This window comes from Amphiura filiformis, chromosome 2 (genome assembly GCF_039555335.1).
Source record: "Amphiura filiformis chromosome 2, Afil_fr2py, whole genome shotgun sequence".
In the NCBI taxonomy this organism is placed as follows: domain Eukaryota; kingdom Metazoa; phylum Echinodermata; class Ophiuroidea; order Amphilepidida; family Amphiuridae; genus Amphiura; species Amphiura filiformis.
In genome coordinates this window covers 29,216,034-29,241,872 of record NC_092629.1, presented here as the reverse complement: position 1 = coordinate 29,241,872, position 25,839 = coordinate 29,216,034, and the positions used below count along the sequence as shown (strand labels likewise).

Below are 25,839 nucleotides of genomic sequence, written 5' to 3'. Positions count from 1 at the left end.
ACATAGTTGTCATTGAAAACATGGGCAACTTTTGCATATTCAAAACTCTCTCAGTGAAAGGATATCATTACCAGGTAAAATACAGTTGTATTCAAGATTGAATATCCAATGACAACATCTCAACATAAGTGACCTGAGCTGAGACTTTTTTTGTTTCAAAGCTCCAAGCTTGAAGATCTAAACTGCAGTACACCATCATTTCCTTCTACCTCGATCAACAGTTGCATAATAGTAGAGGATGAACATTCGATGTACAGCGGATGAGATTTGACCAACTTTTTTTTTTCGTAGAATTTTACACAGCCAGAATTTCCCAATTTTGCAAGAAGGCGCTCACAATATGACGTCAAAGCGACATTATGTGTAGAATATCAGTAAGTATTCTGGTATCAATGGATAGGGAAGATCAATGGCTATATAATAATACCAAATATATTGGTATATGACGTTTACAAAATATGGTCAGTAGTTTTAGGGTGAATTGAATCAAACAGAAATAGTCAATGAATCAAGGAAACAAACTGAACGGTGTGTTTATATGTTCTACATTTGAATACAAAAATGCGTTTATATATTTATGCATTTAATGCTTTGTAGACTCTGATATGGCAATCAAATTGGGCCAGGCATTTATGACCTACCAATTTAACCAACTGATTGTTAGAAAAAACACGATAGCTTGTATGCAGCTGATAGCACTTAAATCTGTTTGATTTTTGTAATATTCAAAGTAAAATGTAGACGTTTGCAAACACCCTTTCCATGAAGAGGTGTTAGCTTCTTCCATTTTGTCTATGTTTCAACTCTCCTACTTATAATATTCACCATTTTCACTATGTTAATTAACGCACTTATTATATACATACATTCCAATGATTGCGATAACTATATTTCACACATATAGAAATTAGAATCCTGCTTGAATATAATCATATGGCAATGATTTATACGAGGTTTATTTAAATAGTTCTACTTCCACCCTCATATCTCAACTTTTGCATTTAGTAGCCCTTTCATATTTTTGATGATGAAATTAGGACTCGGAATGGCGGAAATTGTGAAAATCTGCACATATATCTACAAAGAAGTCATAAGCAGAACAAATTTAAGTTGGTGTAAATTTAAGCTAACATAGATACAAATATTAAAAATTATATCCATTGCTTTCTAGCAAAGAAAAAAAATAACAGCAGATGCGAACAGTAATCAAATTAAACGTTTTTTTTTTAAAAAGGTCAAAAGACATTTATGCAGAAATTGCCTGTATAAAAAGAGAAATCAAAGCTTTTACAACCTGCAATTTGATAGCATAATCATTTTAAACACGTTAAGTTGAACTCATTAAGGGATACACGCACATTTTCATGTAGGCCTATATGTTTTACGATTGTTATCGTTCCGGTGTATCAAAGTTTATTTGGGTTCTGAACTCACCTACAAAAATTCTTAAAATGTGTCAATATACATCTGCCCTCATTTGTAGGGTACTTTCCAATGAATAATCATTCTGGGTTTGAAGAAGCTACAATTTATAAAACTTATAAGAACACGGGTAGACACTATTGAACGTTCACCCTCGTATAGTATAGAAATATTAACTGTCTATGAGTGTGATGGTCGAAATATAATCACGAGGTGAAAGATGGATTGTTCCATTTCACGAGCCGGAACGGCGAGTGGAATGAAACAATCCATCTTTCACCGAGTGATTATATTTCGACCATTACACGAATTATAGACAGTTAATATTTGTTTTATTTCACTCATACATAAATTGTATTACTAAAACACTATTTAAGGTAGGAAATACATTTTTTCATCAACATAACACCATGTTTTGCCGTGATATACTTCACATTTTGGGGTCCACCCCCCGGTCCACCCCATAACTAAATCAGCGAGAGTAGGTGTCAGCTCACGGCTTGGCGCAAGCGCACTACGGCGCAGCAATATGATGGTAAAAACTATCACACGGAGAGGCTGATGGTGAAAATTATAAATGGTAATCAACCAATGAACTGTCTAGAATATTATGTATGAGTGATATAATAGGTAATAATTGAATACCTGAGTGGAAGAAGGGCCCAACTCCAATTTTTTACAAAAATGAGTTAGACCCATCATTTTATTGTCAGCAGACTGTTCTTCCTTGTGTGTGAAAGATGAGCCAAAATCCACGTTCTAAATAGTCTTCCATGTACACTTAATCATGGTTTGAATTGGGCCCTTCTTCCACAAATATTGGGTTAAAGAGGAATTTTGTTCATCCATGGAATCTGCTTTTCACTAATAAACTTTCTTGCTAACATAATTACATGCTTCTACTTGTGCAATTAATGAATTTCTGTAGCTATTTATAACACATCTGCTTACGGAACTGGTGCTTGCAGTATATTAGTGGAAGAAGGGCCCAACTCCAGCTCGTATTAAGACCTGTACCATTGCCATGGAAACATATATATAATTTCAAATGTATGTAATATGTTCATGCATTGAAGGTCCCCTGAAGATGAAAACATTCTATCTATAAAACTTTTCAAAATATTAAGTTTTTTCTTAATATCTCAAAAACAGTTTTGATGGAGTTGGGCCCTTCTTCCACTCAGGTATTCAATTGTGGAACCTCTTGAAATCGTGTTGTATAATGTTGTTATACTAGTACTGCAGATTGATCAATGTTACGGACAAATGTGAAACAAGATTTGCACATGCATTCAAAGTTAGAAAAACATAAGCCAATTCAAATTCCAAGATGACCGCCATTGTTCAAGATAGCCGCCACTAAATGTTCAGACCATACAAGCACCAGCATTTGTGGTTTTCCTCCGTTTGAACAGGAAAACAATTAGCAAGTTCAAAACCCAAGATGGCCGCCATTTTTGGAAATAAGATTGGGTGACTACTTTATAGGTTCGAGTTTCAATCTGCCTTATCATGAGACTCCCGTGGCCAGGTTAAGGCAAAGGTCTCGTAAACCTGAGGCTTTATTTTCGATTCCCAGATGGAATCACTTTTTTCCATTTGTTGCCGTTATTACATGCATAAGCCATTCCTAAATTGTCATGATCAGTTACAAAAGGGCACTGACAAGGTGGACCACTGATTAAGCTGGTAAGTTATGAGAGGGACAATACAAATATATTGGCTTATAATGTGATGCGTTCCAATTCTAAGGACCCCTTGGGAAACTGAACCGTATCTTTAGAAGTAAAATAACTAGATTGTAAAAAAGTGTAACTTTACCAATTTACCAATCTATAAAAAATTAAAAAATAAATGTTGGTATTTATACAGCGCCTTTCACATGTGAACATGTACCAAAGCGCTTTACATTTATTCAGCCGTCGTTAGAATATGTCAGCTGCCATACAATGCCCAAGGCATGCTCATACCTTTGGGCGGCGCTCAATGGACAGTATTCATAACAGCTCCCCATTTCACACCTGGGTGGAGATGAGTAATCGAGATAAAGTGCCTTACTCAAGGGCACAATACGATGGCGTCGCCGGGGCTCGAACCCGCAACCTTTCGATTTAGTCAAAATTGGACGAAAATCGATATCGCTCTAAATTAATTAATGCACCAAATGTTCACATTCTGCACTACGGAATTTATATGTTTCTTTTTATAGAATATACTGCATACTATTACGGTTTAAACCCAGTCTCTGGCTTAAACGTATGACTTGCCGTGCTTCTACAGCATCGAACATAACAGTGGAGGTTTGTACGGAACAGCATTTCTGAAGTTCAAACTAATTAATGAAGTGAGCATAAACAATGATTCCTCAGGGCATGCTTGTAGCATTTAATTATGTACCGAAGTACGCGACGCATAAAATCGAAGCTATGGTAACAGAAAAAAGGAGTCTGAAGATAAAATGCTGTCAATAATTTCCCCCTCCATTCTCTCTATAGTGTTTTGCTTCCCGTACTTTGCAAATGTTATGGTTCACCTATTGCAGTACTATAATTCAAGGGTTTACAGCAAGAAGGTTTTATCTGCAATAGTTGCCAGGGGCCTGTTTCACTAAGGGGTAAGATGCGTCGTAATGGACCGTACGACGCATCTTAGAACTTAGTGTAAGACGCATCTTACTCTGGGTTTCACAAAGACTTGTAAGACGTGTAATGGGTCGTAGCCCGTTCTCATTACGTACCATACAGGTCGTACCCTACGTCTAGTCTGAACAGGACGTAGGGACTGATCTTAATGTGATTATCATGTGACAAATTTCGCGCCAAATATTCAAAACAAGCAGAAATGGCCCTCCAACTCATGATGGGGATCGTGTAGCCCGAGGGCTCCGCCGCAAACGAGTATTTCGAGATCGGCTTAACCCATTAGATCGATTTAATGATGATGAGATATACGAGAGATATAGATTTACCCGCAGAGGCGTCTTGCATGTAGGCCTACTCGATATTTTAACACCTCATTTACGACACCAGACTAGAAGGAGTCATGCCATTGACCCCCGAATGCAAGTTTTCGTGGCGCTGAAGTTTTACGCTCAAGGGACGGTGCACAACAATCACGGTGATCACCATGGAGTGAGCAAAGCGAGCGCTTGTAGAATTGTGCGTCGAGTTACAAAAGTACTCACTGGAATGAAACGAGAATATGTCAAGTTCCCATCAACGCCAGAGGAAGTAGCGACCACTCAACAAGAGTTTTTGATGTTGCTGGGTTTCCGCAAGTTGTCAGCGCCGTAGACTGCACACATGTACTGATGAAAGGTGCCAAATACGGAGATAACGCCTACGCTTACGTAGATCGGAATAGAAACAAGTCCATCAATGTTCAGCTCATGTGTAATTCAGCTTTTCGTATCACTAATGTCGTTGCCAGATGGCCCGGCTCATCCCATGATTCTCGGATTTTGCGCCACAGCACAATTGGGCAGGAATTTGATGCAGGACGAAGAGATGGGATACTCATTGGCGACGGTGGGTACGGGTTGAAACCATGGCTCTTAACACCAATTTCACAACCGCGTACACCTGCTGAATATGCGTAGGCCTACAACAGGTAAGCTCTTATTTGACAGTAGGCCTCTATGTATTTTGTAGGCCTACATTATGTTATTTGCTCTACCGTGAACACGTGGCAAAAAAAAATTCATCACGAAAATTTTTCGCCCCCCCCTTTCAGATCTCAAAATTTTCAGTCCCCCCCCTTTTTTTGACATGAAAACTATGGGTCAAATCCATAGAAAAGCATATAGGCTACTCAATTTTCCAGGGAAATTTGTGGTCAATTTTTCAGCCCCCCCCTTAGGAGGGTCAAAACTGTTCATGCCCCTCCCCCCATTTTGCATCAGGACCCCCTTACAAGTGTTTGTGAATGGTCCCTAACTCACTTGCTTATTTACTTGGGCTTACATAGTACTGACTAATCGTTTGGTGTAAATGGAACGCTTAAGCAATAAATCACTTACGGTCGGGAGGGTATCCATGACTTTTTTGTTTCAATAAGTAGATAATAATTATGTTTTTACAACTAGTTTTAACATATTAACTCCCATTTTATGCTTTGTTTCTTGTACTCAGTTCAAATACATACATGGTCATGGGGTTCCAGTTAGCTCAACAAATTGGGGTAAAATAAACAGTGGGGTGGGTAATTGGAACAAGGGGCATTAGCACTTGCAAGGAGACTACATTCATCGCTATTATTAACATTGAAAAGATATTCTATTTAACACATATTGTGTGACTAAACAAAAGAATATGAACAATAATTTTGTTTTCATGATTTTTTATAAACATGGTAAAATACCACGTAAAAATGCACTTTCTCTAGGTACATAACAGAAAAATGTATAACATAAAATCAGCCATTTTTGTACTTCTACTGAAGATAGCTTTATATATCTGATAGCATCAATATTGCTTTCTACTGAAGATAGCTCATATCTGATAGCATCAATATTGCTTTCTACTGAAGATAGCTAATATCTGATAGCATCAATTTTGCTTTCTACTGAAGATAGCTCATGTCTGATTGCATCAATATTGTTATCTACTGAAGATAGCTTATATCTGATTGCATCAATATTGCTTTCTACTGAAGATAGCTCATATCTGATTGCATCAATATTGCTTTCTACTGAAAATAGCTTATATCTGATAGCATCAATATTGCTTTCTACTGAAGATAGTTTATATCTGATAGCATCAATATTGCTTTCAACTGAAGATAGTTTATATCTGATAGCATCAATATTGCTTTCTACTGAAGATAGCTTATATCTGATAGCATCAATATTGCTTTCTACCGAAGATAGCTAATATCTGATTGCATCAATATTGCTTTCTACTGAAGATAGTTTATATCTGATTGCATCAATATTGCTTTCTACTGAAGATAGCTTATATCTGATAGCATCAATATTGCTTTCTACTGAAGATAGCTAATATCTGATTGCATCAATATTGCTTTCTACCGAAGATAGCTCATATCTGATAGCATCAATATTGCTTTCTACTGAAGATAGTTTATATCTGATAGCATCAATATTGCTTTCAACTGAAGATAGTTTATATCTGATAGCATCAATATTGCTTTCTACTGAAGATAGCTTATATCTGATAGCATCAATATTGCTTTCTACCGAAGATAGCTAATATCTGATTGCATCAATATTGCTTTCTACTGAAGATAGCTTATATCTGATAGCATCAATATTGCTTTCTACTGAAGATAGCTCATATCTGATTGCATCAATATTGTTATCTACTGAAGATAGCTTATATCTGATTGCATCAATATTGCTTTCTACTGAAGATAGCTCATATCTGATAGCATCAATATTGCTTTATACTGAAGATAGCTCATATCTGATAGCATCAATATTGTTATCTACTGAAGATAGCTTATATCTGATAGCATCAATATTGCTTTCTACTGAAGATAGCTTATATCTGATAGCATCAATATTGTTATCTACTGAAGATAGCTTATATCTGATAGCATCAATATTGCTTTCTACTGAAGATAGCTAATATCTGATTGCATCAATATTGCTTTCTACCGAAGATAGCTCATATCTGATAGCATCAATATTGCTTTATACTGAAGATAGCTCATATCTGATAGCATCAATATTGTTATCTACTGAAGATAGCTTATATCTGATAGCATCAATATTGCTTTCTACTGAAGATAGCTTATATCTGATAGCATCAATATTGTTATCTACTGAAGATAGCTTATATCTGATAGCATCAATATTGCTTTCTACTGAAGATAGCTAATATCTGATTGCATCAATATTGCTTTCTACCGAAGATAGCTCATATCTGATAGCATCAATATTGCTTTATACTGAAGATAGCTCATATCTGATAGCATCAATATTGTTATCTACTGAAGATAGCTTATATCTGATAGCATCAATATTGCTTTCTACCGAAGATAGCTAATATCTGATTGCATCAATATTGCTTTCTACTGAAGATAGTTTATATCTGATTGCATCAATATTGCTTTCTACTGAAGATAGCTTATATCTGATAGCATCAATATTGCTTTCTACTGAAGATAGCTCATATCTGATTGCATCAATATTGTTATCTACTGAAGATAGTTTATATCTGATTGCATCAATATTGCTTTCTACTGAAAATAGCTAATATCTGATTGCATCAATATTGCTTTCTACCGAAGATAGCTAATATCTGATTGCATCAATATTGCTTTCTACTGAAGATAGCTCATATCTGATTGCATCAATATTGCTTTCTACTGAAGATAGCTTATATCTGATAGCATCAATATTGCTTTCTACTGAAGATAGCTCATATCTGATTGCATCAATATTGTTATCTACTGAAGATAGTTTATATCTGATTGCATCAATATTGCTTTCTACTGAAAATAGCTTATATCTGATAGCATCAATATTGCTTTCTACTGAAAATAGCTTATATCTGATAGCATCAATATTGCTTTCTACTGAAGATAGCTCATATCTGATAGCATCAATATTGCTTTCTACTGAAGATAGCTTATATATGATAGCATCAATATTGCTTTCTACTGAAGATAGCTTATATCTGATAGCATCAATATTGTTATCTACTGAAGATAGCTTATATCTGATAGCATCAATATTGCTTTCTACTGAAGATAGCTAATATCTGATTGCATCAATATTGCTTTCTACCGAAGATAGCTCATATCTGATAGCATCAATATTGCTTTATACTGAAGATAGCTTATATCTGATAGCATCAATGTTGTTATCTACTGAAGATAGCTTATATCTGATAGCATCAATATTGCTTTCTACTGAAGATAGCTAATATCTGATTGCATCAATATTGCTTTCTACTGAAGATAGCTCATATCTGATAGCATCAATATTGTTATCTACTGAAGATAGCTTATATCTGATAGCATCAATATTGCTTTCTACTGAAGATAGCTAATATCTGATTGCATCAATATTGCTTTCTACCGAAGATAGCTAATATCTGATTGCATCAATATTGCTTTCTACCGAAGATAGCTCATATCTGATAGCATCAATATTGCTTTATATATCTGATTGAATCAATACTGCTATCATAGATTATTATTTTTCTTTTTACTGAAGATGTGTATTAATTTTATTACTTTCAAATAAATATTGAAAAAAAAAAGAATTGTTATAAATAATGTTATTATAATTCCTCAGTGTTATTTCTTTTGTTTGTTTTATTTCCAACAGGGCTCACCCCAGAACGAGAGTGTTCATCGAGCAAGTAAATGGTCAAATCAAGTCTAAATTCATGTGTCTGAAGATAGGTATACGCTCAAGTCCGAAGGAAGCTTGCCGTACAATAGTTGCCTGCACAGTTCTGTTCAACATAGCCAAAGAATTGCGGGAACCATTCATCATAGACGACAATCTCCCTCCAGATCCACCAGTTGAAGATTTCCAGGGTCAACCTCCTGCAGATGGTGTAATAGTGCGTGATCAAATTGTTAGAGATTTCTTCTGAAACAGTAAACTTCTTCTGAAACAGTAAACTTCTTCTGAAACAGTAAACTTGCAGCAAGATGTTATTGGTTCCCACATGAAGTATTATCATCTCTGACTATGACTATTGTAAAACAGGGACGTGTTGACTTTCTAAACCAAAGGAACCCCATTCGATTAGAGGGTGTTTGAAGTTGAGGTGTTTTTTTGTTTGTTTTGTTTTTTACTGCAGACAGGATCCCTCAAAGTGGGAAATTTTAGATATTTTTTTGTTTTGTATCTTTAAAAGTAATGAAGATAAATACAAAAAAGTACACATTTTCAGAAAGGAAATGATGCATGAAAGAAATCCAACTAGCACAGCAGATATAAAGTAGCATTTTTTGAGAAAAGCACCAAATTTTCCATGCCAATTTTTGTTGTTGTCCACCATAACAATTACCATTAATACCGAATATGTACTCCACCTTGTGGTAAACAACTTCAAATATTTGGGCAAAAAAGAGATATTTTATCTTTAAATCACAATATTTTGTGGTAACGGAATATAAATAAAGGGTGCCTCACCCATTATTTACGTTTTTACTGCCTTGGACACATTGTTTGGGCATAAAGTATAATGCATTACCCTTTATTTCTTACATTACTGATTTCATTCATAGTTTGAGATTTATTTTAAGGAAAAATACCTTCCAATTCCTCTAGAAATCCTTGTAGGACAGGAAACTAAAATGGAATTGTGAGCTTCAGAAATTTGAAGACTACTAGTAATAAATTTTGTACAAAATAAATTTGAAAAGAAACAAGTTATTCAAGAAACTGTTGTTTATATTTTATTAATTAACTAGAATTACAATGGTATTGATATTATCAACATTAGAGTTAAAGGAGTATCTAGTGATTCTTATATCACCATCTGATCGTATGTTTTGGTAGATATCTACTGAAAAAAAACTGAATCCAAAAGTTTCAGTTGATTGTGATTTTGCATCTGCAAGTTATGCATGATTATCCCAGCAAACACAAAACGTTTTCGACATCATTCGCAAATGGTTATAAAAGGTTGTCAGAAAACGTTTAAATGTCGGGTTATATAAAGGGTATATTAAGAGTATAAAACGTTTTCATAACCTTAAAAAGCATTTTTGATAATCTACTGCTCAGCAAACAAAAATGTTTTACAGAAAACATTTAAATGTCGGGTTATATAAAGAGTATAAAAACGTTTTAAAACATTCCAAAAACATTTTTGAAAACTTGGTACAAAACATTCTAAACAGAATGTTATTTTGGGGTTGAAAAAATATTTTGCAAAAAATGTTTGCCCAAAATATTTTCAATAACGTTTTAAAAACATTTTCATGACCTTTATATAACCCGACATTTAAATGTTATTAAAAGGTTTAAAAAAAACATTTTAAGAACATTTCTGTGTTTGCTGGGTTCAAATATTTTAACATAATGTTATTTAAGTATTGACACAATATTTGGCAAAAATAGTTTACAATAACATTTTTTGAAAACATTTCAAAATATTGTTGTAGTGTGTTTTCATACAAAACATTTTAAAACGTTATCAAGACCTTTATATAACCCGACATTTTAATGTTATTAAAACGTTTTTACCTAAACCAAAAGCCAAAATATAACTTATTTAAAACGTTTTTAAAACGTTTTTGTGTTTGCTGGGATGTGTATTATGATTTTAAATCCCACATAGAAACCCATTGTTAAAGGCCCATTCAGTGATTTGCTCATCCGGACGATCGTAAAAATCATCAAAATGCAGAATGGTTCAGCCAAAAGCCGTGTATTTAAGATAAAATAAGACACGAATTTGTAATTTAGATACTGACAGTATCTAAATTAGCTACATGTATTGAATTGGGCTTCAACTTCGTCAGTACTGCTGCTTTCTTCGTTTTTTTGCCAAATTTGTCATTTCAAAAATACCAAATGACAATTTAAATGATTTATCCTTCACTTTTAAGCAATTTGTAAAAAATTTAAATTTTTTTACACTTGTGCTGGGATCACAGAATGGGTCTTTAAGTGGCTCAAAACTCACCAGTGAGTTATTCTTTCATTTTACCTCAATAGTTTGGCTTACAATGACCAGAAAAATGTCATGACAGTTGTTAGTGATAATATTAATTTACAATATTTGGCAAAGTAGAACAAAAAATTTGAATGAGAATGCACAATGAGGCTTTAAAACTCTGGTTATATAGAGTTTTTTGTAAGTTTTATATCATGAAAAAACAATACATGTAAAAATGTTGTGAAAATGTTTTTGTAAAACATTCATGGCAAACATTTTTCCAAACTATTTTGTCAACATGTAAATGACATTATTGAAATATTTTGCTTCAAGTTTTCACAAATATTATAGCATGTTTTTAAAACATTTTACACCCAATAACCCTACATTTAAATGTTTCAGTAAAACATTTGTGTTGTTAGGGTGTTGTAATTTCCTTCTGTTAACATAAAATAAATAAAATAAACTTGACCATATTTTTGCCACACGCATGAATCTGAAAGAAAATTTTGTGCCCAAACTATATGTAGCCAGAGTTTCCCCATGGTATAAAAAATGTGGTGGATGAAGCTGGTGATCACGAAATGCACCATTAAAAGATTATTATACAGGGTGTCCCTGAAAGAACTGTATGGTCAGGAACTGATTATTTTGGCTACTTTAAGGGAAGGGGTATGAACGTTTGGACAGTATTTATTGTGGGACATTAGAGCACATCAGACATATCGAATTGCATTCTGAATACGAAGAATGGCCTTCTGATATCAAATAATTTTGATTTTTTGAAATTTGCAATGTAATACACATTTTATGGCAAATCATTAAAAATTTGATATTTTTGATATTTAACAGTACTCAAAGTAAACTTTATAAATCTGATGATTTCTACCTAAAGTGTATGTAGGTGGGATGAAAAGCCGACGATCAATTGAAAATTTTGACCTTTTGTATTGAAGATATGGATTTTTTCCCAAAACACCCAAAAAAATTAGGTCTTTTTGGGAAAAATATCCATATTTTCAATATGAAAGGTCAAAATTTTCAATTGATCGTCGGCTTTTCCTCCCAGCTACATACACTTTTAGACTATATCATTAAATTTATAAAATTTACTTCGAGGACTGTTATATCTACAAAATGTGAAAAATATCAAATTTTAATAATTTGTCATACAATTTGTATTATATCGTGAATTTCATAAAATGAAAATTATTTGATATCAGAAAGACATTCTTCGCATTCAGAATGCAATTCGATACGTCTCATGTGCTCTCATGTCCCACAAAAAATGTTGTCGAAACGCTCATTCCAGTTCCCTTAACAAATAATCCAAATGTAACTAAATAACTGATGATGTTGAAGAACATATCAGCCATCACATATTATTGAATTTTGACAATTGACCGCTCCGTTTTTTAAATAAAAGAATTTTACGAAACTACCTACTAGTTTTCAACTGTTCCATGGAGTTATTATCTATCAATTACAAGAGGCGCATAATGCACTGATGATGCACAGTGATTAGGCCATCTCAATTTAATAGTTCGTCTCAAAGCCCATCCCAATTTAAAAATCTAATACAGAATGCAGTTTTAATTATTTATTTTCTTAATTTGTTGTTTTACTTTAACTTTTTGTATCTATGACAAGAATAGACCTTTTCATCTCTCAAGTAGGTTGCACTGTGGTCAAGATGACAATATTTTTATTGAGATTTACGCTTTAGGTTATTTTGACGTCTGACAGATTTGTGTGTGGCGGATTGAAAAAAAAATGAAACAGTGGAAAAAAAAGTTTACTCAACCAAGCCGGAATTACATGAAAGAACAGGCAATTTTACTAATGTGTGCGGGGGCTTTGAGATGAATTATTAAATCAATATGGCCTCTGAAAATAGATCATCGAGTGTTATTTTAATCCGTGGAAAGGCTTGAAAATGAGGGAGTGTCGTAAAATTATTATATTTCAAGAACGATATGGTCAATTGTTAAAATTCAAAAGGTATGTGATAGCCGATTTATTCTTCAACCACACCAAGTATTTAGTTATGTTTAGTTGTGGCGTTAAAATACCCAGACAATTAGGTTTCCAACGATACAGTTCATTCAGGGACACCCTGTACCAGCTTATAACAATCATACTATATATTTATTTACTGCATTGAATTAAACAAGTCCATGGCTGAAGGTTGTAGATTATTAAGATCATTATGGATCTGCTTCAGCACTTCAGCAATGGTACTTAAACTCTTGGCTGATTGCTGACTGACAGCGAGTTTAGCCCTCTCAATATTTAACAATTCTTCATGTATTTCACACTGCCTTATTGAGGCCGTTTTGGTTGGTGTGCTACTGCTACATGTACTTTCTTCTTTATCCTCATTCCGCCTCTTCTTCCCAGATTGAGTTGGTGGTACTGTAGATTGAGTTGGCACTACATGTATATGAACCGATTCTGTGGAGCTTTGAGATTCCTTTAATATGCAAGAAAATTTTTAAAAGAGAAACAATTATTGTGATAATAATAACTATGCGCTATCTATTTTGAGGTCATTGCAGGACATTTGAAGCGGTTTGTTTGGGCCAAGGTAGTTTTTCCGAGGGCAGAGGCCCAACAATTTCACCTAATGACCGTAAACTCAGGCCGTAAACAGATAGTGCCAAGTTATAATTGTCATTGATTATCAGCATTTTACAAATTGTTTCATGAAAATTAAGCAATTTTTTGCTTAAAGCTCTGGTATGAGCAATTGGACAGTATTTTTTTTGGCCATGAGAGCACATTAGTCATATCGAATTGTATTCCCGAATACGAAGAATGTCCTTCTGATATCAAATAATTTTTTTTTTTAATTTGCGATATTATAATACATGATTGAATCCCTGCCCACAACGAAAAGAAGCTAAAGATCGTCTAGAATGATTATTTCATGCCACTCAACCTTAGGCCTACAAGAAAATCAGTGATTTCTCTGTTGATATCACTGAACAATGAAACTACAAATAAAATGTAAACCAAGCAAGTTCCTGGCGTGACAAATTTTATGCGATCACACGTAACACATATGGGCGCTTCCGTTAACTTGAGTTTGTGTCACAAGTGACTGGAAAAGTGTGGATTCATCAACGTTTGGCTACTGTGCAAAGGTATGGGAAGAGTTGTTGAATTGAACATTTTGACCTTTCATATTGATTTTTCCCTAAAAGGCCTTATTTGTTTGGGTGTTTTGGGGAGAAAATCCATATCATAAGATTTATGAAGTTTACCTCGAGGACTAGTAAATATCAATATGTTTGATATGTACGGAGCCTCATGGGTGACATGTAACAAATATTTGTTGGAAAATAATCATGTTATCTCGGGATAATTATCCCGAGATAATCATGTTATCCCAGGATAATCAGGTTATCTCAGGATAATTATCCCGAGATAATCAGGTTAACCCAGGATAATCAGATTATCCTGGGATAACATGATTATCTCGGGAGAATTATCCGAGATAATCATGTTATCACAGGATAATCAGATTATCCCAGGATAATTATCTTCTTCTTCTTCTTCCTTATAAGTGCCTCCCTCATATGTATGAGTATTATCGCACTGCGTACAGACAAGCTGTACTAATTTTTTACTCTGGAACCTAGAGTAGATGAGTGTATTTTGAAGTACAGTCAACATGACCGGGATGATACCCTGCTCTTTTCGAATAGCCTGTGACGTTCTTTAACGTGCACACTACATTAATGTGAGAAAATATGCATGTACACGGGACCGACAGCTTAAAGTGCCCTCCGAAGCACTAAGCAAGTAGAGTGAAGTGTCTTGCTCAAGGACACAAAGAGCCGGACCTGGGATTCGAACCCTTGACCCTTGGGTTCACAGTCCTAGGCCTTAACCGCTAGGCCACGCTCTCCTCTAAAACTACAATTATCCTGAGATAATCATTTTATCCTGGGATAATCATATTATCCCGGGATAATTATCCCGAGATAATCATGTTATCCCAGGATAACATTTTATCTCTGGATAATTGTAGTTTTAGCGCTATGACGTAGGTAAATGAAGTGGACACTTTATCCTGCTCTCATCATACAATCACAATCACTTTGACAAGTTTGACATTAGCAACAATGAGTTGTACTATCACTTACCATAACAATGCTGCATAACAATATGCACGCTATTGTTCTCTTTGGGAACAAAGCTCACACAGTAATTGTTACTATGCGTTTGCTTTGTAATATTTCATCCAACTGAAACTATATCATTGCAATATATAGGGAAATCAGATACATGAGTTTGTGGACTGACACGGTTTATATGCTAGTCTCAGATGAAATTCTAAGCTCAAATTATGTATTTATTTTTTAGGCCTAATATTTCTCATGATATTGATATACATATGAATTGTAATATCACAATTGTCTAATATATAAAAAGAAGTGGCTGATTTTATCCGTATGTTTAAAACCATGAAAGTTGTAATACTTAATTTGGATTTTTTTCTGTGAACAGCAACAGTATACGTTCTGTCCATCGAGAGCGTTTAGTCCCTTTTCTCACAGCGGGCACATCTCATTTCATGACGTCACTGGTTTTCTAGGCCAAATCTGTCTCGTTCGAAGGAACTCACCGCTTAAGTTGTTTTTTGCAGAATATCAATTTTAAACGTCTTATTTTCTCAAAAAAGGAGTCATTTTCATTGTCCTCATAATATTAGCTTGCCAATGATATGATGTTGTTTTTGCTATAGACCTGCCCTTTAAGATCAAAGTTAAAGTACCTGTGAATCAGTCATGGATTCATCTTCAGGAAGAATACCGTGTACAGCTTCCACAGCGAGTATACTTGAGACTTCTTCTAGAACCTTGTTATAAGCCAATGGTGGTCCACCTCCTGAAATATACAAAAAAAAACACACCTTTTTTTTAAATGTTTATGATGATGATGACCCTGTGTCAATCTTCGGTTAGCTTCCAGTCACACTGCCACACACTGAGACTATTCTAAAGGACCTGTAACTTATACTGATTAAACTATTACAAAAAAAGTCTGTTTTTACTTGTTTTCAGTTCCACTTTAATCTCCCTCTTTATGTCTTGAACCTGAAAAAGAATGAACATGATAGTCCATGGGTGATTTTTCAACATATTTGACTGTTGGATAAATATGGGTGCTGCAGCTTTGGAGCTAAGGCAATATGGTGCATTACTTCTGAAGTTGGTAATGGGTAAATTACACTGTGCACTGTACCAATATCAATCTCCATTCCCCAAATGTCAAAGAGAACTAGAGCTGCTGTGGATCAAGAGCCATGAATGTAAGTGGTGGCTTCTGGTTTTGATGACTTCTGCATGAGATTTGACCCCAACCATTAAAAACAACCTGATTATCTCAGGATAATTATCCAGGGATAACCTATCATCGAAAATACAAGATTGGATCTTGTTGGCGCACATTTTATTGCGGATAAAAGTTCCACTGTTCAACTGTTGTGTTGCACAAAGTATGAAATTTGACCTCGGTTGAATTAGTGCGCCCACATGATCCCACTTTTTTTACTTGCTATCATTTATACATTAAGCCCCTCTATGACCTCAGATAACCACAGTTTCATTTTTTATGGTCCACTCATATCAAAAGATTATCTTCACAAAGTTTAAGCTCATTTCGGCAAGCTTCAACACTTGACCTCAGCATGACCTGACTACAAAACATTGAATTTCATAACATTCCATATATAACCATAGAATTTGTTCACACATTATATTGAACTTACCTGTCACTGGGGATTTGTAATTTCTTCCTAGAAAGGCCAAATCACGCCACTTTTTGCGAATCTTCTGCCAGTCTCTTTCTGGGCCCCAACTGCTCTCAAAGCTATCGCAGCTTTTGTCCCTGTTCTGGAAAGAACAACACAACACATAGTTTCTTTACATACATGTATTAGACTATGAGACATGGGCATTTATCTTTCACTTCTGTAGTCCACTCTTGGGCAGAACATAAAAACATAACAAATCAAGAGTAAATATATGTCTGAATTAATATCCAAAAAGTTCCCACGTTTTACTTTACTAATTTAGGAGTTATTTGGGGTTAAAAATGTGTTTATCGTGATTTTTTTCCATTTTAACCAAAAATGTCAAATATTAAATTAGCTGTAACTTTCAAAATAAATTGAGTAGAAATTTCATTTCTATTGTAGATGTTACATATCACATGGTTGTCTAACACTGGTGAATAAAAATGTCACAGCACAACTCTAAAATATAAAAAATGGCAAAACCATATTTTTGTGCTATTTTGGCTATTTTTGAGCTAAAAATGTAATTTTGCATGGCGAAAAAATAAATATATATTTTATTGATTTAAAAATATGTCATTATGTCAACCTAATTATTCTGAACAAAAAGTTAATGATGGTGAATGTCTGTGAGCCTGAGTTTTTGATCTATGTCCCTTTCAAATTCACATGGACTAAAATAGCCCCGGGTAAAATAGCATGTTTTTGTCAATTTTTCCAATATTAGGCTGAAAATGGTCCTTTTTTGTAATTTTAACAAAATTTTCAGTGTTTGGAAAGTGGGAACTTCACATATGGCCACGTGTTTTGAACTCGCCACCCTTAGCGTTACATCACAAATATTATGAATTTTTACACCAATCAAGTTTCAAATTAGAATATCTCCACAACTATCAACCCTAAACTAGCAAAAGTATACATTTTTGGAAAGCTGAAGGCAAAAGCAATTTAAATATACACATTTCAACTCACTGTACAGGGTGACCTTGAAGTTATACAGGGTGGAATAAAAAAAATTCAAATAAAAAATGGGTCATTTAATGCATTGCTTATTACTAACTTGCAGTTATAAACTGAAAGTAATCAACATTGATTTGGTTAGAGGTTAGGGGGAGCCAACTGACTCAGGAAAAAAAAAAATCACAGCTGTTTGGTAATCTCGGAATACAGGGTGTCCCAAAATATGTTCAAATTTTTTTTTATACCCAATGACACCTTTTTCAACATATTACACCCATTGACCCCCTTTTTCATATTGTTTGAACCCAATTACCCACCCCTTAAAATTGGCGCCTATAGCCCCTGCCCCCCCCCCCCCCCCGCTAGAATATCTTAGATGCAGGGAGGTGGGAATGGCATCGGCATTATGATATTTAAATAAATCCATAGAAATAAATTGGATTTCACCAAATATTGGCATGAGTCATTTATTTGGATAGTGGAACACATTTACTATGGTTGGTAGAAAATTTAAATTACACTTTCAAATTAACAGGTCTCATGATGATGAACCCAAGTGTACATTTATAAATATGCACATACCTTGCTTTTACCTTCTCCTCTTTGCTGCTACCTTTCCCACCATTGCCAAAAAGCAAAGGCTTATTTGCTTCCACAAATTTCAACAGCGCCTGAACTTCATTCTCGCTATAATCCTTCCCTTTGATTCTTTTGCCATGGCCCTGTTTGTCTGACTCTGAAGCTCTCTTATCCTGAAATTTAAATTTATAAAAGAAATAAATTTAAAAAATGATATAATAATAGATAATTATAACATAAATAATGAATAGCTGCCCCAATGATACTGAGGGAATATATAGGGGGAAAAACCCGTTTAATTTTGCACCTTGCAGATGAATTTTTGGCAATAGATAAATTGACATCATAGAGGTATTTTAATTGTATCCAAAAGATGAAGAAATATTAGGAATGTTCAAACAATCAATTTAAGAAAGTATCAAAATGGTAAAAAATGGAAAAAGTTGATTTAAAACAGTGATTTAAAAAAAAATCAAGTGATTTAAATTGTGATTTAAATCAATGATTTCAATCGGAGTGATTTAAATCAAGGCGTTTTGGCAAATAAATAAAATGATTGGATCACACTTGCTGCCGATATTGGGAAGTTAGATGTACAGTAGATCATACCCGCTATACCGGGCCAATCATTCATGTTAGCGGGGGCTTTTGCCGGGGTGTACACTTTTTTTTTCCCGCACTGCCGGGACATAGCGGGGACTTTCATGAAGAAGTCACACCATTTAAAAAACATCAGTATACCACAAGTATTTTCTAGTAGGCCTACTGCAGCTGCCGGCACCATCTGATCTCGATTTTATTACACTGTATGATCCAGACATGCCAAGTAGTATACGGATTTTCAGTATTTTGTAGCGAAAAAGATGTAAAATATGGGAGTAGGCCTATGTTTTTTTCCGCCGATTTACCCGTCTTTCGCAGTTGGTATCTAGGCCTAAAGAGGAAAATCCTGCTTGGGTGGTTGATGGAATATTTCCATAGGCCTTTGCATGTTTTTACAACGGATGTCTTGCTGTGTACAAAATAAAGACACAAAAATACACTGGTCTCATCAGGTGGCGAGCCGGTTTTTAAAACAAATCACGCCCTGTTTTATAATAGTAGGCCTACCTGCATGTAGAAGTTTGGTTATAAAAAAGCTCGTTATTAAAATACATAAAAAAAATAGTAAGAAATAGCATTTTGCGTGACTGTGACAGCTGCTGTGCGCATTGCGTGAAATACCGATGCTTGCCATTCGGCTAAAAATAAACCAAGAAAAAAAATTGAAGTTTTATTCACAAAAGTTGAATAATTGTACTGAAATCCATTGTGTCAAATGAAATTACTTTTAATACAATCGTCCCGACAAAAAACTCATCCCTAAATTTTTGAGAGTGCATCTTATTCATGGTTGCTTTTCATTCCGCTATTAAGCCCCTTAGCCCCCTGACGTCACACGGCGGCAGTACTGTTCTTGAAGTAGTCCAAGATGGCTGAAAGTGATTCGCCATTGGAGAATCATAGGGCTCGCAATTTTGTGTTTGACCATTTAAGATAGTCAGGCTCACATCACATACTATAGGTGGCGCTATTCGTCCATAGGGAAGTGGAATGTGCCTGTACGGTCCAAAAATGGCTTTACTATAGGGCTCAATGGAAAAAATTACTAAAAATTAATTTTGACAACCAAAACCTAAGTGATGTTGACTTATGTTGGTACTGGCATAATAATGGATTCATAAGCTATCACATAGTGCAATCTATATTCCACCAAGTGGACACTCGTTAAAGCGCAAAAGCAATTTGTGTGTAAATCAAGGCCATCCAAAACAGCTTTCTTACAATAAAGAATAGGAGGTCATCTGGGGTCACATACAGTAGTGTACATTTTACATGTGCCTGCTGTCACAATTTCACACACAAAATTTTGAACAATTTGATGACACCATTTTTGTCTGTAACTTCAAAAGTATAGGCCTATGCACTAGAAACATGATTGACCCCTTATTGTTTAGGTAATTTGATTCTCTTTCAAATGAAAGATCTTTCAGCTAAAAATATTGAACTTCAAAATTTTATGAACATACCTATTTAAGAGTAGGCCTACTACCATTGGAAATTGTCCTTCGAGATTGATGTAAAAAAGATTCATAACTTTCCTGTTGCTAGTCATCGAATGGTTTGCTGACATTAATAGATGAAAAAGTTTGTGATGGATCAGGATAGGTCTATATATTTCATATTTCTATCTAGGTATGTGTTGATGATATTATTTCAAAATTGAGTAGCATTTCACAAAAAAAACCCAAACAAACAAAGAAATTTCCGTATACCGTACCGTTTATTAGCCGGGATTGTACATTGTTTTGACACAAGTCCCGGCCCATGGGGTCCTGAAAGGAATTGTGCCGGGATTGTCATACTGACTACTGCTGTAGCCCGGCTAGCAGGGGCAGAGTCATAGCGGGGATGTACAGAAAATTTATGCCCCGTAGGCAGGGACTTTAATGAGGTCAGTGCCGGGGATGTCACGCTGCCGGGGAAGTCCCCACCAGTACCGGGTCCCCAGGGCTGGGGGAATACGTTGACATGTGCATAACGCTACATGTATTAACCTAAAATCTAACCCTATCCTTTAGCCCTTATCTAAAATCGGACTAGCGTGGTTTGGACTGATGGTGTTTCGGACTGAGGGGAACCCCATATTGTTTTCAACTGTACAAACATACCTTTTGTTCCATCGGACAAGCTTTATTTTTTCCAACATTTTTGTTTTAAATAGGGCCTAACTACATGAACTATTTCAATTCTGACGTAAAAGAGCTTCATGCAAAATCGGTAATACCAGCTCCGAAGCTTTCGCGCAGCACGAGCGCATGATGATGTACGTGAGTCAGGATCGCTGTGGCTCGCCATTCACTCGGTCGGACATCCGGGAACATTGTCCCCTTTGTCCCCTTTGCACAAGCGCGCGCCTAGCAACCAGCTCGAGAAAGGGGAACTGCACATGCGCTGCACATGCGTACACTGGTTTTACAAGGCTATTTCCCCTTTGTGACGTCAGCCCGACCGAGAGAATACAAAGGCTAGATGCGAAGGGCCATGTACAATCGGTACATGCATGCATGGATTGCATGCATGCAATGAGTATCGGTACGGTAAACATGCATGGTAAATAAGCTTAAACTTTTGATCACCAAGATCACACATTTAAAATCGAAACAAAGTTACTATTTGACAGTCATTTTTTCTCACAACTGTCTTCTACTATATCTACATTAACTTGCGAAAGTAAATAATATCATACCTTCCCCATTCTCTTCTGTTATTAGGCAATCAACTCAAAAGCAGTACAATGAGTAGTATTCTAGTAGTCAGATCAGACAGCAGCACTCGAGTCGACCAGACTGCAAAACTTTTAGATGAGGTCAAAGGTCACAAATATCTGACTCGTAGTCTCAAACTCGCGGAGTTAAATTATTTCGTATACGTCGTAGACAAGACTTAGCTAAGAACAGTTTTGTGAAACACAAACTCGTATTAGACGTGAGTAAGACCCGTCTTAGTGTACGACCGATCTTTTGACTCGTAAGAACTGTTCCATTAAGATGCGTTTAGTGAAATAGGCCCCAGGTGTCATATTTTTGCATTGCGTACAATATAGAATGCAGAAACTGTCACAATGTCTATAGGGCAGCTATTGCAGATAAGACCGTTTGGCCCTAAACCCTCGTATTTATGCTATACTATACTCACATTACGAAGGCTGTACATTCATTTTGAGAATATAATGATATGTGAAGGGAAGCACCTGTAAGTAAAGTGAACAAAAATCGTAAAGATGTAGGCCTACCGAAATTTTGTAAAGTGCTTTAGGTATGTGAACACCACTGTTCAAGGTTGTTGTTCTGGAAAAAATTGCAAGCTGATATTTTATTTGAGATATAAAGCTATTACTTTGTTATGAAAGTCAAAGCAACATGAATTTCAACTGTAGTTGTTATGCAAGAGTAACATTTTCCAAGGCATTTTCACCTGCAGACACCATTGACTTGTTTGAAGAGACTTGGCGCTCATGAAGTAAATGATAAAAGAATCATAGAATAACTTGCCGCAGCCACCGGTAAGATTTATTGTGAAGGAGAATTCCAATATGTCTCCCATCAAGATCAATTATGGGGATTACAAGTCAATGAATCCGTCTCAATTTACAAGGCGCAGTTCAATGATACCATATATATTCTATTACATAATGATATTATGTTGTGGAGGATGAGAATAATTCTTAAATTTTGCACATCGAATGCTTTTGGCTAATTTTGGAAAATAATTTACAAGTAACAAGCTCTTACAATATTTTAGCAGTATGAGCTTGCTGTTTATATATAGATGCACAAGGTTAAACAGGCAAAAACATGATTTCAACTCATGCTGTTGATTATTTATGGGCTCAAAATTTTGATATATTTGATGAAATGGAAAAAAAATACTCGGTAATTAAAAGACTTTTGGGTTATACAATTACTATGTTTGTCGGTGCTATGACCTTAAATAATTGTATCGATATTTTATCTGTAAAGTGCCGTTGGTGAGATTATAATAAGTGCTATTATTTTAAAAACTATACCATTTACCCGCATACCCCTCCCGGGGCACGAGTACACCCCACACCTACAAAATTCCCACGCCACCCGCACCAAAACCCCTTCTTTGCCTCACTTTAGAAGTTGTTGGTACATTCTAAAATAGCTTGTTGCAGATTCTTGCAAAAGGTGTAATATTTTGCGGGTACCATGAACGTTTGGACAGTATTTATTGTGGGACATTAGAGCACATCAGACATATCGAATTGCATTTTGAATACGAAGAATGTCCTTCTGATATCAAATAATAATGATTTTTGAAATTCGCAATGTAATACACATTTTATGGCAAATGATTAAAAATTGATATTTTTGATATTTAACAGTACTCGAAGTAAACTTTATAAATCTGATAATATGTACTTAAAGTGTATGTAGGTGGGATGGAAAGCCGGCAAACAATTGAACATTTTAACATTTCATAATGAAGATATGGATTTTTTTTTACAAAAAAAAAAAAAAAAAAAAAAATCTTCAATATGAAAGGTCAAAATTTTCAATTGATCGTCGGCTTTTCCTCCCAGCTACATACACTTTAAGAATGTATCATTAGATTTATTTCGAGGACTGTTATATATCAAAAATGTGAAAAAAATCAAATTTTTATAATTTGTCATAAATTTGTATTATATCGTGAATTTCAAAAAATGAAAATTATATGATATCAGAAAGACATTCTTCGTATTCAGAATACAATTTGATATGTCTGATGTGCTCTCATGCCCCACAAAAAAAATACTGTCGAAACGCACAAAACGCTCATTCCAGATCCCTTAATTGAAGGTAACAAAACCAAGTTGTCCCGAAGCAATTCAATTTGGAAGTAATACAATTTTATCATTTAAAGGGATATGTGATCACTTAATGATAATAAATCGTTCCCAAGCAAACTATGAATAATTTATGGGTGGGTTTTACTAGGTGAAGACCAATGGGCCAATCGGATAAAAATGCCCTTGAACGCATTTATGCAAAATTGGGGGATATTTGGGCGCTTTTCGTAAAAAAATGATAGAAAACAACAAAAAGTATGTTTAGAGAAAGTCAGCAACCGAAAGTCTGCATGGCACATCCCGTACAATATTTTTGAAGAACCTCAACCCGGATGACCGTGACCTTTTTGTGGCATAGGAAGTTCGCTTTTGGTCGGCTCTCCGTAATTGACACCCAGAATGGACGAAACTTGAGCTGCTGACAAATATGCATATCGGTAAGGAAACCTGCATCCTGGTGCCTCTGAAATCGATGTCTCTTCCACCTTTGGTTCCTAACAAAACTGTATAATTTATTATTGTAAAATGTTAACGTGATGACGGACAGGGCGTTACGGAATTACAATCTTGCCACTCCCAAAGGATACTAAATAACTAACGAACTGTCATTGTTGAACCGTAAAAACAATACGGTCCATAAAGCATTGACAATACAGGACAGTATGCTTATGCATTTTTTACCCATCTGGGCCTAAGCGTGGTGTCCTCACGGACTTTCCTTTTAAACAAACAAACAGTGTGATGTTTGTAAATACTCGATGCTAAAACTGGATCCATAGGTGTCTGTTGATTAAAAATAATTTTTGAACTTATATTTTAGAACTCAATATTTTAATTCTTGCAAATGATAGCAAATCTAAAATTACGCATGAACACACACATAAAATAACACCTGTCAAAATACAATTCAACAAGTCATACGTAAGCTTTATTGATCGAGTCTATGTAGCCACTGATTTAAAATTGTAATATTGTTTTGTCTAAACTCGTGTATCTCTGTAAACGGTAAGACGACTATGTCATTACCATTTCAATAACATATTAAATGTCAAAGGCATAAATGGTTGCATAATATACAACATGTCTTTTAGAATAATAGCTAGAAACTACACACACAGCACAGACCTATTGCAACAGAGGCAAACTGTTAAGTGAGCATTGGTACACTATTCTGTTGAATTAATGTTTATGCTTTACAGCAATTTAAAGGTTTTCAATGTAGTGACATAATGTGCGTACTTAAACAGTGATTAGAAGATGAAGCGCAGTGATTTATAGTGCGCTACGCACAGGCACAACGCGTAGACGTTGATCCACAAGCCTCAGCACACTTTACAGGTTGTCGCTGGCCACTACGGCCCCACATCATTCCACAAACCATTAAACATCAAATCAGGGACTTTGCTGCTTCAAGAGCGCACACCCTTAAATAACCATCGCAACCAGGATCAGCTCCCCGAGTTTCGTACGGGTTACAACGAGACAAATTAGCAGTGAGTTCCTTGTCCAGGGGAATTTCAAGCTAACTCAATTTTTTTCACGTGAGCATACTAGGCACCACCAGGTTTCGAACCCGCAACCTCTCGCACCACAGTCGAACGCCTTATGGATTGAGTTAAATTGACTGCTACAATAGCGGAATGACGGATATTCGTTTGAAGAAGATGATACAACTTTATTCCAGAAAGCATGAGGGAACAGATGGAAGAAATCAAAGCCTACGAATACAAGTGTCCTTTGATATCTTGGTGAGCTGGACTCATAAAAATAAAAATCACGTGGTTTACCCATAAAGCATGACCTTGATACCAAAACACTGTTTTATGTGTTCATTACGTGTTTTAACATAATCTTCAAATTATCACTGTGTCCTTGATGGGGGTGAACATGGGATTTAATCATTGCAATTGAAATTTTTGAGTTTTCCGTTATTTTCTTCCAAGCAACCATTTTTGAAACCAATTTCCTAATATGTTGCAGAAACCAATTAAACCATATGGTAATCATTCTATATGCATCTGGACATTTTGTGGACTTAAGATTGACACGAATTGCTGTCTTTCCGCCATTTTAAGCACTGAAAAACT

The 25,839-nt window shown here is 35.2% G+C and overlaps 2 protein-coding genes across 3 annotated transcripts in view; one reads left to right on the top strand and one right to left on the bottom strand.

The window, feature by feature from the left end:
• The window catches only part of LOC140146062 (neuronal acetylcholine receptor subunit alpha-3-like), a 141,307-nt gene that overhangs the window by 54,193 nt on the left and 61,275 nt on the right, over positions 1-25,839 (top strand). The window lies entirely within an intron of this gene.
• Positions 11,296-18,317, bottom strand: LOC140171457 (uncharacterized). The gene is made up of 4 exons (XM_072194729.1): positions 18,309-18,317; positions 16,789-16,912; positions 15,793-15,905; positions 11,296-13,482 (listed from the first exon to the last, which is right to left on the bottom strand). The coding sequence occupies exons 1-4, from the start codon at positions 18,315-18,317 to the stop codon at positions 13,162-13,164; spliced, it is 567 nt and encodes a 188-aa protein (XP_072050830.1). The 3' UTR covers positions 11,296-13,161.

Excerpts from the sequence above, each read along its gene's own strand:
- LOC140171457 (XM_072194729.1), bottom strand. Across the intron at positions 15,906-16,788 it reads TTACAAATCCCCAGTGACAG|GAGGTGGACCACCATTGGCT; the intron begins GTAAGTTCAATA and ends TGTATATTTCAG. Across the intron at positions 13,483-15,792 it reads AATCCATGACTGATTCACAG|GAATCTCAAAGCTCCACAGA; the intron begins GTACTTTAACTT and ends TGCATATTAAAG.